This window comes from Mus musculus, chromosome 8 (assembly GCF_000001635.26).
Source record: "Mus musculus strain C57BL/6J chromosome 8, GRCm38.p6 C57BL/6J".
NCBI lineage: Eukaryota > Metazoa > Chordata > Mammalia > Rodentia > Muridae > Mus > Mus musculus.
In genome coordinates, this window is record NC_000074.6 from 33,269,679 (window position 1) to 33,286,512 (window position 16,834).

Below are 16,834 nucleotides of genomic sequence, written 5' to 3' on the forward strand. Positions count from 1 at the left end.
CAGTCATTAAGTTCTAGAGCCGCGAGGAAGTTGCCGTGAAGGTTTCTTGTCCTGTAACACAGAAGACTCTGCCCTGGTACTCTGTTCACTTCAGTCTCTCGCTGCCTATTTCCTGTGTCCTCTACACAGAACTGCTTTTAAGCATGTGTGGTGGTGTGCCTCACACAGCATCACAGAAAATGAAGTGTGCATGATGTCCCTGAGATGATTGTGGTAGACTGAAATTCATCTGTCATTATAACCTCCATCTGCAGGGCCCTCTACTACACAAACTGGAAAGTCACAAACACCTTTCTACAACCCTCTCTCGTCCAGCATTCTGAATGTGATTTCAAGCTCTGTTAATCAGATGTTATTTGCAGGACATGATGTGAGGCAAAGGCTACTCCTCTGCAATATGTGCAAGCGAACATGACTGCAGAGGGCCATGCATGATTGTTATGCACTGCTATGGTCTGGATGTAAAACCACAGCTTACAGGCTCATGCATTTGGAAACTGGTCCTCAGCTGGAGATACTCTTCTGAGAGGTTGTGGAACCTTTGGAGATGGAGGCATGGCTGGTGGAAATGGATCACTGGTTGCAGATCTCTGAGAGTTACGTCCGGCCCCTGCTTCCCAGGCTGAGTTCTCTACTTCCTATCTGCTACCATGAGATGGGCAGCTGCAAGTTCCCAACGCTATGGACAAATCCATATTAAGCTGTGCCTTCCCTGCCATGAGGGACTGTACCTTGTGAACTGTGACCCAAAATGAATTTCTCCCTTCAGTCACTTCTGTCGGGCATCTGGTCATCATGAAGAGAAAGGTAAACAAGGCAGGTGGTTGTTGTACCCCTTTCTTACTAGGCATCTAGGTGGGTGCTAACCCTCAGTGTGGGTCAGTTTGAATCAAGTATTTGAAGTCAAACACATGCCAGCTGATGTGTTTTAAGCACTGATACACAATATGGAGACTACAACTGTTACAGTGCACTGTAATTATCCTGACAAGAATGAATTTCAGCTGTCCCTGTCAAATAAATGGTACAACTATGTAAAAGATGTTATTTTGATTAACTATAGCAACTATATATATATATATATATATATATATATATATATATTCCACAATATTCTCCATCAGTATGCAATTAGCTTTCCCTGACTAGTCATGAAGAGCTGGTAGGGTATTGTTTACAAATAACATCAAAAGCATTGAGTTGCCTAACTGGCATTACTAGCTCTCTTGACACTTAAGATTATTACCCTAGCCTTTTTTCTTCCTAAGCAGAAAGAAAAGAAAGAAAAGAAAAAAACGCTAAATTTAATGTGCACATTTAATGGGATGAAGTAATGAGGCTTTTCCTAATTAGTAGAATGGACCTCTTCCCTTTATGATCAATAATCATTGTAAATTCTGTGTACCGTGCAAATAAATTAATATAACCATGTTTCTATAGTAACCACTAGGCAGAGAATAAGACCTATTTTTTTTCTGTGATGTATTACATCTTTGTTTTAAAAGAATCATATCCCTGGTACAACTATAAACTCAAACTAAACTGGGCAACCTGTTTTAAAACAATACAATAAGGATTTTAAAAACTGGATTTTTGTTTAATGTTGAAGATTGTTTCTCTGTATGTATATATGTATGCATGTATGTATGTCTGCCTGTATGTATGTATATATGTATATGCACCATGTGCATGCAGTGGCTATCCAAGTCAGAAGCAGGCATCACATTCCCCTCCACCTGGACGTACAGAATGGTCTGCCATGTGGATGGTAGCTATCCCACCCAGCTCCTCTGCAAGACCAGATCTTAAGGACTAAGCCTTCTCTCCAGCCCCACAGGAAAGCTTCGGAAGATATTCAATGGTCTCTTACTCTGAGCAAGACATCCTCATTAACTGCGTAAATGTTCTGCCTAGTTGAATTTTCCAAGTTACTCACTGAATAACCAAAACTACTTAGAATGAGAAAGTCATTGTAGAGAGAATATAGTAACTATTTAGTCATTTTTAGCTCTAAAAGCCTATCTATAGCTCCATGGAATGTAATCTTGAGAGGGAATTTTTCATACTGTTCTTGTCCTTTAAAAAGTCAACTTGAAGAGAATATTGTTCATATTACAGAGTGCAGAGCCCACGCACTGATGAATAAAGACCTGGTGGCCAGAGCAAGCCACCCAAAGGACGAGTTTCTACAGAGGCGAAACCTTCGGATTAGTGTCTGGTACAACAGAAAATGGGGAAGAAAAAATGAAAATCTGCCACTTCTCAAATTAACTTCTTCAAAAATTAAGTTGCTCTATAACTTCCCGCTCCCTACTGTTGGGCATTTCATCTAAAGTTCCTTCCTTTGAGTCCTGAGAGTCTCTTATCTCCAAGGTCTCTGCTACATTCTGGAGGGTGCCCCCCCTCCAACCTCCTATCTCCTGAGGTTGCCTGTTTCCATTCTTTCTGCTGGCTCTCAGGGCTTCAGTCTTTTTCCATCACCCAATACCAGATCAGGTTCCCCTCTCCCCACCACCACTGCCCCATCCCATCCACTTTCCTTCCCAGGTCCCTCCCTCCCTCCATCCTCCAGCAGGAAGACAGGACATCGAGTGAATGATGCGGTTGCCATCCCACAGTCACAACTCTGATCCATAATTGTTCCTGTCTGAAAGAATTAATTACAGGGATGAAAATGGGAAGGAGCCCGAGGAAAAGAAGGTCCAGCAACAGGCCCAAAGTGGAATCCAGCTCAAGGGGAGGTCTCAAGGCCTGACACTATTACTGAGGCTATGGAGTGCTCACAAAAAGGAACCTAGCATGACTGCCCTCCGAAAGACCCAACAAGCAGCTGAAAAGGTCAGATGCAGATATTTGCACCTAACCAATGGGCAGAAGTTTCTGACTCCTGTTGTTGAATTAGGGAAGGCTGAAAGAAGCTGGGGAGAAGGGCGATCCTATAAGAGGACCAGCAGTCTCAATCTGAACCCATGAGATCTCTCAAACACTGGACCACCAAACAGACAGTATACACCAGCTGACATGAGGCCCCCAACACAATACAGTAGAGGACTTCTGGGTCTGTGTTCAATCAGAGATGATGCACCTAACCCTCAAGAGACTGGAAGCCCCGGGGAGTTTAGAGGTCAGGTGGGGTGGAGGGTGGGGGCAAAGGTGTGGGGAGGAGGTGTGGGATGTGGAACAGTCAGAGGGTGGATGGGGAGAATAAAATATGGAGTGTAAATAAATAAATATTGACTTACAAAAAAAGAATAAAAATAAAATATAAAAATAAATAAAATAGAAAAATTAAATTGTTTCTTGTGGTAAATTTTTTCTTCCTGAGAACGGCATGATCTTTCATCTTCTTCCTTCTTTCTGTGTCTATGTCAACTATCACCCCCCAAACCTACGGAATCCCCTGACAAAACAGAAAGGTCCAGTGACACCCTCACAAACTTCCCCGACTCCCCATGCCTGCTCCCTTCCAAGCTTATGCAGCAGCTCCTGACTGTCCATATGTACCTTGTCTCTCTGTGGACTAGATTATACTCACTTCTTCCCAAATAACAGCATCTACACTAGATGTTAGCCCTCATCTAGTTCAGCGTGTATCCTCTACAAAATCAATGTCATGCCTTACGTCAAAACAGATGCTCAATAGCTCAAAGACATTTAAGTTCCTAGCTACCCTCTCCACCTTCTCCTCCCGCCAGCCCTGCCTCTTTCCAGCTCCTATAGTCCAGAGATAGTCCCAGCTGCCGTTTCAGGGGTTCGATAGGTAATTCTTCATGAACCAAGTGCCTTGTGCATTTAGCCAAGTTCTTTAGTCCTGAAAAGCAGACCTAACCCATAGTAATATATTTCTATCAGACTGAATATTTGTCTAGAAAATTAAACGAAATAGCCCACCCCAGCTACATGTTCTTATAACTTTAGAGAGTGATTAGAACTACAGCAGTTACCGTTGACTATAGTAGTACATGACTGTAATGCTACTGCTGTAATCAGGAGGCTTAGACAGGAGAATTTCCAGTTGAGAGTCAACCTAGGCATGATCTTGTCTTTAAAATAGATGCATACAGATGTGTGCATATAGGTACACACATGTACACACACACATACATACACACACACACACACACACACACACACACACAAATCTAACAACAGTTCTAACATCTGAATAGGTCCAATCTTTTCTTAAAAGCATTATCTGGGTTGGGGAGATAGCTCATTAGACAAAGGGCTCTATGTCTAAATATAAGCACCTGAGATTGGATCCCCAGGACCTGTAAGATATGGCAAATAAATTCCAAATGAAATCAAAGGTTTCAATGCTAGATCTGAAACTCTGAAACTCCCAGAAGAAAGAATGTGAAGTATGCCTCAGTATACCAGCTCAGGTAAGGACTCTGAAAAGGAGCCCCGTCATCTACAAAATATGACCACTAATCAACAAATAGAATTTTATAAATGAAAAGGTGTTACTAAGAAAGAAACCATTACATGACCAAAGGAGCAGCCTAGAGTATAATTCCAGCTACATATCTGGAATTATCTACATATCATATGATACTACATATCATAGTCTACAGAATACAAAAAAAGAGTTGAAAAAACTAAAAACAAAAAGTGAGTTATAGAATGAAACAGAAGTTGCAGAAGAAGAAATGCAGGTGCCTAGGAAATGAAATGCTTTCAGGAGAGTTTACCATCCTTAACCACCAGGAATTCAAGTTGAAACTACTTCGAGGATAAGATTTAAAAACATAAAAGACAAGAAATGCAGGTGATGATCTGGGGAACCCCTGTGCACCGTTGGTGAGACAGAAAGCTGGTGCAGCTCCTTCGAAATCAGTAAAGAGAATCCTCAAACAGCTAAAATGATGAATCCAATGGCCCACATAAATCACCCCTGGGTATATACCCAAAGGCCTCTATTTCCTACCAGAGAGATGCATGCTCAGCCATGGTCTAGCTGCTATGTTCATGACTGCTAGGACATGAAAACAGCCATTAAATTACAAAATAGATCACGAAAGTGTGGGACCACCTATACACAATGCCGTTTTATTTGGCTATAAAGAAAACTACAATCATAACAATTTGCAGGGAAACTGATGGAGCTGGGGAACAATAGTGATTCAGGGAACCCAGACCCAGAAGGACAAACATCATCACATGTTCGCACTTATATGTGGATCCTACCATTGAATGTTTCACATAGTGTGTTTAACTTGGAGTGCCTGAAGAATCCAAGAAACTAGAAAGGGACCATTTATTGGTAGAGGTAGGTGAAAGAAAAAAACATTATGGCGGGGATAATGGAACAATATGTGATATAAAGGGGGAAGAGGTTTAAGGTTTAGAGTGGGATGCGAGGGCGGAGTGGAGAGGTAGGGAGAGAGAGAGAGAGGTAAAAAAAGTTTTAAAAAAACATATGGAAACTTACTATTTATAAGCTTCCTAAACACACACATACACACACACACATTTATTAAAAGAGTCAAGTCCAAGTGGATGAAAGACCTCGACTTAAAACTATATACACTAAATATCATAGAAGAGAAAGAGGGAAATACCTTGAATGCATTGGTGCAGAAGACAAGTTCCTGAACAGAACACCAATGGCTCAGGCTCTAAGATCAACAAATGATAAATAGGACCCCATGAAATTGCAAAGCTTCTGTAAGGCAAAGGACACTATCAATAGGACAAGAAGGCAATCTTCAGATTGGAAAAGAATCTTCACCAATCCTACATCGGACAGAAGGCAAATATCTAAAATTTACGAAGAATTCAAGAAGTTGGACAACAATGACCCAAATAACCCAATTTAAAAATGGGATACAGAGCTAAACAGAGAATTCTCAAAAGAGGACTCTCAAACGGCTGAAAGGCACTTAGAGAAATGTTCAAAGTCCTTAGTCATGAGGGAAATGCAAATCAAAACAACATTGACGTTCCATCTTATACCCATCAGAATAGCTAAGATCAAAAACTCAAAAGATAACACAGGCTGGCAAGGGTGTGGAGTGAGGGGAACTTATACAACCACTTTGGAAATCAATTTGGCAGTTTCTCAGAAAACTGGGAATAGTCCTACCTCAAGACCCAGCTATACCATTCCTGGGCACATACCCAAAAGATGCTCCAACATCCCATAAAGACACATGCCCAACTATGTTCCTAAAGATTTATTCATAATAGCCAGAAGCTGGAAACAACCTAGCTGTCCCTCAACTGAAGAATGGATAAAATGTGATACATCTACAGAATGGAATACCATTCAGCTATTAAAAAGAAAGACATCATGAATTTTGCAAGCCAATGGCTAGAACTTGAGAATATCATCCTGAGTGAGGTGACCCAACCCCAAAAGGAGATGCATGATATGTACTTACTTATAAGCAGACATTAGCCAAAACATACAAGTACCATGGTACACTCCATAGACCCAAAGAAGCTAAACAAGAAGGAAGGCAGAAGGATGCTTGAATCTCATTTAGAAGTGGGAATAAAATAGTTATAAGAGGCACATGGAAAGAGGGAACTAGGACGGGGGATGCGGAGGGGGGTGGGAGTTCAGGATTGGGTGTAGGGAAGGACAGGGAGAGAGCTAGATGTAAGGAGAATGAATGGAAATCTACAGAGGAAAAGTGGGGAAGTGGGTGGCATTTACAGGATGAGACAGAAACATGGGATAAGGGAGGCATCCAAGGATTAATAGGTGTGACCTTAGCTGTGACTTACTACACTGGGGATATGGAACTTGAAGAGGCCACCTCCTGTAGCCAGGCAGCAACCCAAGTAGAGCAATAAAGACACTGACCCACCCACAAAACTATCAACCCAAAATTTATCCTGTCTACAAGTAATATAGGCACAGGGGAGGGAGCAGAGACTGAGGGAATGGCCAACCAATAACCGGTCCAACTTGAGACCCATCCCATGGGCAAGCACCAATCCCTGACACTATTAATGATATTCTGTTATGCTTGCAGACAGGAACATGTTGTCTTTTGAGAGGCTCCACACAGCAGCTGACTTAGACAGATGCAGACATCCACAGCCAAACAGTGAATGGAGCTTGGGGACTCTTGGAAAACTAGGAAGACGGATTGCAGCCCAGAAAGGGATAGAACTCCACAGGAAAACCAACAGAGCCAACTAACCTGACCCTTGGAGCTCTCAGAAACTGTACCACCAACCAAAGAACATATGGAGCTAGGTTTCCTTACACATATGTAGCAGGTGTCCAGCTTGGTCTTCATGTGGGTCCCAAACAACTGGAGTGGGGGCTATCCCAAAGCTGTTGCCCGTACGTGGGATATGTTCTACTAGCTGGGCTGCCTTGTCTGGCCTCAATTGGAGAGGAAGAGCCTATCCTCGAATAGACTTGAAGTGTCAGGGTGGAGGGATACCCAGGGGGGCCCAACTTCTCAGAGGAGAAGTGGGGAGGAGGGATAAGGAAAGGATTGTGGGAGGGAGTGACCAGGAGTAGGGCAGTGAGCGGGATGTAAAGCGAATTAGTAAAATCACAAAATAAAATTTAAAAAAATTTTAAAACCCATATGGAAACTTACTATTTATAAGCTTCCTAAACTCACACACACTTATATAAGAGTTTAATTGGAATCAGGCTACATAAAAGCTAATGCTACTCAAGGAAGCCACAGGTCACCAAACAAATAGCCCAGTGTGAGATACCTCTCTCAAACTGTTGCTCAGTTTTTCCTACAGATGCCCCACCTCAAATAATACAGGTCACCGCTACTGTTCTTGGTTTCTCACCAGAACTTAGTGGTAAGGCTGTATTGCTGAAGACACCACCTGCTTTGGCCATAGAACATGGAGAAATCACGCTGGTCCTGGCCCAGAAGTTTCCTTTCTGCTGGCTAGCTTTCACAATACCAGAAGGTGCTATGCAGGCTACTGGGGAAGAAAAAGTCAATTTCTCCTCCAGTTATTAACCCTGTACACTAAAATGACAACCAGCATGGCAGATATGCCCATGGGTGCAAAAGTGGCCTCAATATCATAGCACTTTCTGACAGGATTTAAGAAGTACCATCCTCTCCCTACCGTTCCCACACCCATTCCATACAGGATGCTATAAATCTGGCCAGAACATTTGGTCAAGGAGCTCACGGCCCCAGCAGTATATCTCTTACTATTATTTTGCTAAACTGACATAGAATTATACTTGTCTCTAAGTTCCTGTTCCTATAGCCATAGATTGGTCCCACTCTCAAGCCTCATCAGAGAAGGTTCTTTGTGCAGTGGATGGCGGTTAACGCAGAATCTCACATCTGGTCAAAGCACAGCACAGAGGATATGTGTCTATATAGAGTGTTCATCTACAAATGGGAGATCTGGGTCACACTCCTTTCCCTCAAGGCTCAGGGTTCGTCCCAAAAGGAGATTGTTAGAGCCAGAAGTCATGTAGAACCAGAACCAAACAGTGTCTTTTGGGCATGACAGACCACTGCACCCGTTAACCCACAGCATCTGTGGCTGCCTGCACAGAACCAAGTTAGCAAAATTTTCATCAAGAGATGGAGAAAAGGGTTCAGGAGCTCCTGGGGAACAACTATTCACAGCTGACGGCTCTTCAGGGAGATGGTCATTCTTTACGGGCATAGCTCCTGATAGGTTGACCACATTCTAACAGATGCCCATACCCATGGCTGGGGAAGTTGGGTGGGGGAGGTCATAAAGTTGGGATTGGTGAAGAGGCAGTGGGATCAGTCTGGGAAGAGCTGGGAGAATACTGAGGTTGACTATAACCAAAATACACTGCATCCGTTATGATGTTCTTGAAACGCCAGTAAACTATAATTTAAGAAGACAAGCTGGGTGCTGTTACTACAGTGTCGGCTGGCTGGCAGGAAACGGAGGCAGGAAAATGTCAGGGACTAATGGCAAGCCAGTCTAACCAAGACACTGAGCTCCTGGTTCGGTGACAAACTGGGTCAAAAGAGTACGAATGAAATGGAGGGTACCAGAGGGAGACATCCAATGTCCACCTCTGGTGTTCATATGCACACACAGACGTGAGAGCACCTGAACACGTGTATATACACACATCCTAAAATATTAAGTGGTACCTACTCCTGAGGCCATGATAAAGATTAGCACTTGGATAAGGCATTTGGGAAGATGCTAATCTTGGTATGCAAATGATTAATGTGGTTTTTTTCCCCTTAAATTATGGCTATTGATTATGTTATGACACGTTTGAGCAATGTCAAAGATGTTTACATGGTGAACTGTTTAGTCAGTTAAAACAAAGTTCTCTAGACAATCTTGGTTACTTTCTAATTAGACACATTAAAACAAATTTTTAAACTAAATTTAACAAATTTATGGATAAATTAAGTGTTTATAATATTAAAAAAACATGTAGGAGAGAATCAAGCACTACCGAAACCGAATTTATGCTTATAAAAATTATCTCTTCAAAATAACTCCAAGACAGTTTGATATATCATCTTACAAATTAAAATTCAAAGGTATTAGCTTGTCCTAAATTGGTTAAGGGGAACAACTTGCTCAGTTCTCAAGAGAATTACAGTCATACTTTTTCACCGATATCCCAATAGATATCAAAGTCACTGAAAGCAGAGAAAGGAAGCCTGTCTTATTTTCACTATTGTTAGCATCTACACATTTTCATTAAGTGATACTTTTTAAAAGCTTACACGTTGCGCTAGCAAGGGTAGTATAAAGTTTCACTAAGGATGAACTGCTTAATTTGAGGACTCCCAGAAGACACTGCCGGTAGAGGACGTCTGACTTGGTTTTCAAATAATAAGTGAAACCTGATCCCTCCTGTGACCACTGAAAGTTTGACGAGAAACAAACTTATTTATTGATATTGGATACAGCTAGATCGCACCAAACCAAAACAAGGACACTTTTCATAAATTAAATACTCACACTGGCTACAGGGATTTTAAAGGTGACAAAGATAGAAAATGAATGTACGGATTTCAGTGGCATTTGAGATTTCTTGCAGAGCTGATAGAAATAAAAACTGCTTAAGTAACACTTCTATTGTTACATTTATACGCTTTTTTGCCATTTAAAACCAAAAATTTAAACTCCATTATCTTGAAAGCACTGACACTTGAAAGGATAGTACAAGTTACAATGTGTTTCATTAAAAATATTTCATAACTAACTCCATAGATTACTTTCTAAGCACAAGCAAGCACAAGCAAATGCATTTACATGAAGCTCTTGAGTATTTAAGCAGCAAATGCTTACCTAAATTATTTTAAAATTCTATATACAAAATGAACATTTAGCCTCTACTCTAAAGCATGTTTTAAATAAGCAGATAGATCCATCTACAAAGTACTCTGCCTTCTTCTACTCTTGGTTTATTTAAGTGATATTAATATACAATTCTTAAATTTACAGACTCTTAATTCACAAATAAAATTATCATAAAAGCAGAAGGACTACAGAAAACCAGCTCTGTATGTGTATTTGTACCTTATTATTGTCACTTTGTAAGTGACATTTGGCAGCATAATGAGGCCACATGAATCACTCAAAACAGAAAGGAGTCCAGTTAAATCAGGTATTCACTGGTAAACCACTAAAACAAGCAAAAGCCCTTTCTTAGCATGTTAAGTACTTCTGACATAAAACACCATCGGAGGGAGACTATGCTGCTGTACACTGTTGCTGAACCCAGCCTCTGACAACATAATCCCTGAAATTCAAGTTTTGCGCAAAGAACATAATCGTATCTGGGCACCAGAAGCTGCAACTTTGTTCTACCAGTCCCTTGACACACTGGGAGTTAACTTTCCCTAATTATCCCAAGAAAACCCAGTCTAGGGATTAATGCAATTGCAGCGTGGTAAACGAATAGGCTATTTTCAGACTGCAGCACACAGCTGACCGCCAGCATCCAACATAGCAAAACAGCGTCTGACGTGAGACAAGATTTGTCCAAGGCAATGAATGCAGGGTTAGGATGGAACTCAAGGTGTCTCCGGGTTGCTAGTTAGCCATCTAAAGAAAGCCAAAGCCACAGCCACACAGTGGAAAGCACTGTCAGAAACAGTCCCAGGAGCTATCACAGATACACTCACAGATCCTCGGAGAAATAAGATCGGAATCCCAATTCCAAATTTCTCCTGCAGGATGTCCACAGCAGACAGTAGCTGGAATGCTTGTGGCCCAAAGTCTTGGGATGCGTCCTCTGAGTTGTTAGCAGTAAGGCAATGATTCAGCCTGAAGGAAAGTAAGAACAGCCTAAGAAAACACTGACAAAAGCATGCTCCTTAGAAATAGAAAGATACAAACATAGACCACGTTAAAAAAATTCTCAAATGTGTCTGACACTTCCAACGCTACATATAAAGCTTATTACAATCAAGGGCATGTGTGTGATCTATGCGTATGAGACACAAATAACAAATACGGCACTACAGACAGCACTTTCTCGTGGCACCCAGAAGCTAAATGTTATGGAGGCGCTGGGAAGATGCCAGGCTCAAGGAAAGCATCCCGGCTAGGGCAGCTCCACACGATCAGTTATATAAATACGGAAGCTTGTGCTACGTTACACCAGGAAGGGTAAAATTGGTTTTAAGTTAAAAGCTGCTATGCAGTAACATGTTAGCTTGAACCCTAATAATTTTACAACAGAGCACCGAGCCTATAAGCTTGTCCTGCTGGTACATTCAGCAGTTAAATTCCTTAGTCATCCTCCAAGTAGATGTAAAATTATCATTGGTGTAAATGAGGATTTTTTTTTTAGCTTGAGAACAAAAGAAGTCCTTAGAGACTATCAACTAATATATTCAATTATGAAATTCAACGACTTTCCACATCACATATATCTTTAAAATAGCAATAAGAATGCAGTCAGTATTCCAGTTAAAGCTATTATGTTTCGATTTAAAGAAGAAATCCCCTGCCTTAGGTTTATTCTCCCATTTACCTCTTTAGTAGGATGCTCAGGTGACTTTCTTCAGAGAATTTAAAGTTATCAAGTTCCCATGAAGTATGACCTATACATATTATCTTACCACCTTAAATATATGTTATTGTGGTTATCACTAATTTCCAAACATCTTTAGATTTCTATCTCTAACAGCGCTGCTTCTGGCATACAGCTACTGTACCTAGAGACACGATTAACTCAAAGAGGCACCACTTATACTTATTTTATTTACAGTATAATAAAGCGTACATATCCCTATAAGCAGACCCATCGAACCTTCGTCACACTCAAGACCCACTGAATGCCCTGCTCTCAGATCTATTCTCCCTGCCTTTAACCCCTGCCAGCGGCTGATCTTCCCTACAGCTCTGCCTTTCAGAGAGTGTGCATGTGCAGCCACACTACAGAAGCAGGGATATCTCCTCATTTAAATGTTTGCTGGAGGGCTGGCGAGATGGCTCAGTGGTTCAGCACCGACAGCTCTTCTGAAGGTCCTGAGTTCAAATCCCAGCAACCACATGGTGGCTCACAACCATCTGTAATGAGTTTAATGCCCTCTTCTGGTGCTGGAATTTGTCACTAAAGCCAGGTGGGCTAGAGAGTTCTCTTTTCAGAGGTTTTTAAGGAAGAACTCAATCCTTATAACAGTTAGAGGAGTATTCTGCCTAAGTTTCACCATGCCTGAGCACTGTCAATTAGAGCCCACTAAGAAACTGGTCTATTAGATCAGTTTTACTGCATTTCCAGTAACCTGGCTTGTTCAGAGCATTCATGGGGTCTGCAGTGAAATTCCTTCATTTTGATATTGGTACTGTCCTCCCCTTTCCCCACCAGTCTTGGAAAATATGAAGCCTGTGAGCTCGCCAACTCCCCTCTATTGGCTTTGTCGTCTACGGCATTGATCTACGAACTTCTCTTTATAACTCCCTTCCTGTTCATCTTCCTCATATTTGTCCGTTTCTTTTTTGTTTTGTTTTTTGTTTTTTGTTTGTTTGTTTGTTTGTTTTGTTTTTTGTTTTTTCGAGACAGGGTTTCTCTGTAGAGCCCTGGCTGTCCTGGAGCTCACTTTGTAGACCAGGCTGGCCTCGAACTCAGAAATCCGCCTGCCTCTGCCTCCTGAGTGCTGGGATTAAAGGCGTGTGCCACCACGCCCGGCTCTGCCCGTTTCTTAAAGTGAATGCTAGTTATGTGTCTGAAGCCTGTGCTCTTCCATGTTGTATTAACACTATAAATTATCTTTGCAGAGTCATTCTAGCTGTATCCCGGGTACTTCATATTCTTCTTCGTCGGTTCAGATCATTTTCTGAGTGGCTGTAAGATTATTTAGAGGTACGGTTTCTAAGGGTTTGGAGATTTCTCTTTTCTTCCCACTGCTGCTTTCTAGATTGACGCCATTAAAGCAAAAAGCATACTTGATCCAAATCGAATAGTTCCTCATTTGTCAAGGTTAGCTTTATGTAAACATGTGTGTATAAGCCGCCATTGGAACAAATGGCTGAAGTGCTTTCAAGAAATTAATTAGAACTGGTTTGCTGACACCCTCTTCATTCCTTCATCTCCTCATAGAGTCAGTGGGGTGGGGGTAGGGGCTGTTTGGGGGCTTTGGGGTGGGTCATGCTTGCTGTTGAGTCTTACGCTTGCTTTTGTTCTCGGGATCTTGAGACACAGTCTCACTATGGGACCTGGGTTCTTTTTGAGATCACTTGCATCACAGGCTGGTCTCAGCCTCTTGATCTCCCGTCTGAACCTCTGAATTTGCCATTGCAGACACGCCCATCGCTCCCCGCAGCCCTACTCATTCTTGTCCATTAATTCCACTGCCTTGTAAGCAGACGCCGACGTCACCTAATACACGTGGGTTTCTGACACCCCCCCCCCCCGCCTTCTGCTTCTGTGGTTCTTATGTGCAGGTTCTTATGTGCAGGCTCTTATGTGCAGGCTCTTATGTGCAGGTTCTTATGTGCAGGTTCTTATGTGCAGGTTCTTATGTGCCCACTTGGGATTATGTATTCTGGGCTGTATAGCTTGCATGTCAAAGTGGGGCTGTTGTTTGATCAGAAAATAATTTAGATGCCACAGCAAATGTATTTTGTAGATGTGAATACTATTTATGATGAGACGACTTCAAAGATGGAAATCATGCCCAATAACTACCCTCTTTGGGTTGAAAGCCTTAATACAAACAAGCTTGCTGGGCAATAAATTTTGTTTCAACACTAACATTAGCGTGTGCCTGACGCAGGTTCCAGACCAAAACTTGGCTACAAGTTGTAAGATTTGCCACCTTACTGATGCCTGTCACCTCTGTCCTGTTCTTTCCATCTCACACCTCTCCTGCCCCTCTTGCTCTCTCCTTGGTGCCACTTCTCTGCAGAACGCTGATACTTCACATTGGTCGGTGTCTTGAGTCATCCCTGATAGCATGCTTTGCTCCAAAGTCCATACCACTAAATACTAAAACAGTAACGTACGGTTTCTTTTGGCTAGTGTTTTTGCAGTGTTTTCTATTTCATTTTTTAAAACTATCTACATAATTGTACTTGCCCTTATGGTAAACATCAAGTAGAATGCCTTTCAAATCAATTTTGATAAATTATGCCTTTAATGAGTATTTTTAGGCTAATCATATTGAAACGCAACTATTGACTAACTAGGCCTACCGTTTTAAGACTTTATTGTATAAAAGTAAACCTCTTCACTTTGTTTTATTTTAAATAAAGTAACTATGTCATTTTAAAAAACTAAAATAGCATGCCTTTAATCCCAGCACTCGGGAGGCAGAGGCAGGTGGATTTCTGAGTTCGAGGCCAGCCTGGTCTACAAAATGAGTTCCAGGACAGCCAAGGCTATACAGAGAAACCCTGTCTCGAAAAAAACAAAACAAAACAAAACCTAAAATACGTATATTAAACAAAAATTTAATGAAGCAGGAGTTGAACAGAAAGAGAATCGACAGTTTCTAGAAGGTTCGCCAGGAAGATATTTTTACCTGGGCCTGCAATTATCACAGCATTTTTCAGTTCCCATAATGTCCAAGGAGGCCTTCTGCAGACATTTGTCCTCAAAATGGGACAAGATGATTCTGATGAAGGGAAAATCTTAGATTAAAGAACAAATATAGGCATACTATACCCACCACCCAAAATGACACGATAGTACCACTACTGTATTTACTTGTCTCATCATTATTTCATATTAATTTATTTAAACAGAAATAAGCCTGCCCTAAGGTTCAGCATGTATACAGCAAACATTCTTTAAAAACACTTTTAATTAACTTAAAAAAAAAAGTACCATCTAGCCGGGCAGTGGTGGTGCACGCCTTTAATCCCAGCACTTGGGAGGCAGGGGCAGGCGGATTTCTGAGTTCGAGGCCAGCCTGGTCTACAGAGTGAGTTCCAGGACAGCCAGGACTACACAGAGAAACCCTGTCTCGAAAAAACAAACAACAAAAAAAGTACCAGCTAAAGACCTATGCTTCCAATTGGAAAAAGCAGGTAATACATACCGTCGCCTACACTGACTGGAGTGAAGGTATTTTTCCATCTTTACCATCATCTTTAATTTATATAACCGGAACTTTTCATCGTGAATCTCAATAAGGAGATTCCTGCCAATTGAAAAAAATCACAAGAATATTTAAAATTATACTGTTAATTTTACTATTTTGCTTTTAACCAATATGATCCCTACTGTATCACAATAAAAATATGTCTATCCCCCAAATGCCTGCATTCTTCCTAATCATGCCCTGGACAAGAGAGTTCCACTGATAACTTTCTTTTTTTTTTCTTTTTGATTTATTTATTTATTATATGTAAGTACACTGTAGCTGTCTTCAGACACTCCAGAAGAGGGAGTCAGATCTTGTTACGGATGGTTGTGAGCCACCATGTGGTTGCTGGGATTTGAACTCTGGACCTTCGGAAGAACAGTCGGGTGCTCTTACCCACTGAGCCATCTCACCAGCCCCCACTGATAACTTTCAAGGTTTCCTTTTGATTTACAGACCTCATTCATCACAGTTTCTAGTAAGCCTTCTAGCACATGGATCCTGGACCTTTCACTGGAAATTCATCTTTTATTTTAATAAATGTTCTCTGAGAAAGTTAAAATATCTATGTAAGGAAAACTGAAAGAGGCTCATTAGTCTGTATGACCCTTCATCCCCATCACTCTAGTCTTCATCCCCGTCACTCCAGTCTGAACCTTCATCTACTCCTACTGGCTTTTCAGAGGACAGCTCAGCTCCAAAGCTGTCCCTCTGTATTGCGAAGCCCTTGAGGACAGGAGTAAAGTATTAGAATTGAGTGTTTTCCTTGGTGAGTTGTAATGAATTTTTTTGGTCACAATAATGAAGTTGTTTATAATTGTGAAATAACAGTACCAGTATGTTTGTTTTTATCTTTAAACATCAGTGCTATTGCATTAGGCCATGAAATCTTCCAGGCAGTGTTCCACATCTTTCCAAGAATAATAAAAAAAAAACCTGCATGAAATGAATTTTAGATATTGCAATATAACATTCTGATTTAATATACAAGAACTAAATGATAATACTGAACTTCATCATTAGGGACTTTGTTCACTAATGTTTGTAACATCCAGCCTTCTGATTAATCAAAATATCTGTATACAATCTCTATTCTAGAAAATTTGAATGTACAAATGATCCATTATTCAAAGATATGTTCTCAATGGATAACACCCTTCACATGAATTTTCTCCTCCAAATACCCTGAACTGAAAATACTAACCTGAGCTATTATCCAAGCCCATACTTAATGGATCATAGATTTGTAAAAAAATCAGTTTCATTTAGTTCCCTTGTCCTTCAGAGATAAAATCAACAATACTCAGAACTATATCTTAGTATATTGGATT

At 41.1% G+C, this 16,834-nt stretch overlaps 1 protein-coding gene across 5 annotated transcripts in view; it reads right to left on the minus strand.

Moving 5' to 3' along the window:
* Positions 1-16,834, minus strand: part of Wrn (Werner syndrome RecQ like helicase) — a 151,172-nt gene that overhangs the window by 35,307 nt on the left and 99,031 nt on the right. For all 5 annotated transcript variants that reach the window (XM_006509093.4, XM_006509091.4, XM_017312662.2 and 2 more), the window contains 3 exons: positions 15,459-15,560; positions 14,940-15,032; positions 11,094-11,235 (listed from right to left, as the gene is read on the minus strand). In XM_006509093.4, coding sequence (XP_006509156.1) covers positions 11,094-11,235; positions 14,940-15,032; positions 15,459-15,560 — 337 coding nt within the window. The remainder of the gene's footprint in view (positions 1-11,093; positions 11,236-14,939; positions 15,033-15,458; positions 15,561-16,834) is intronic.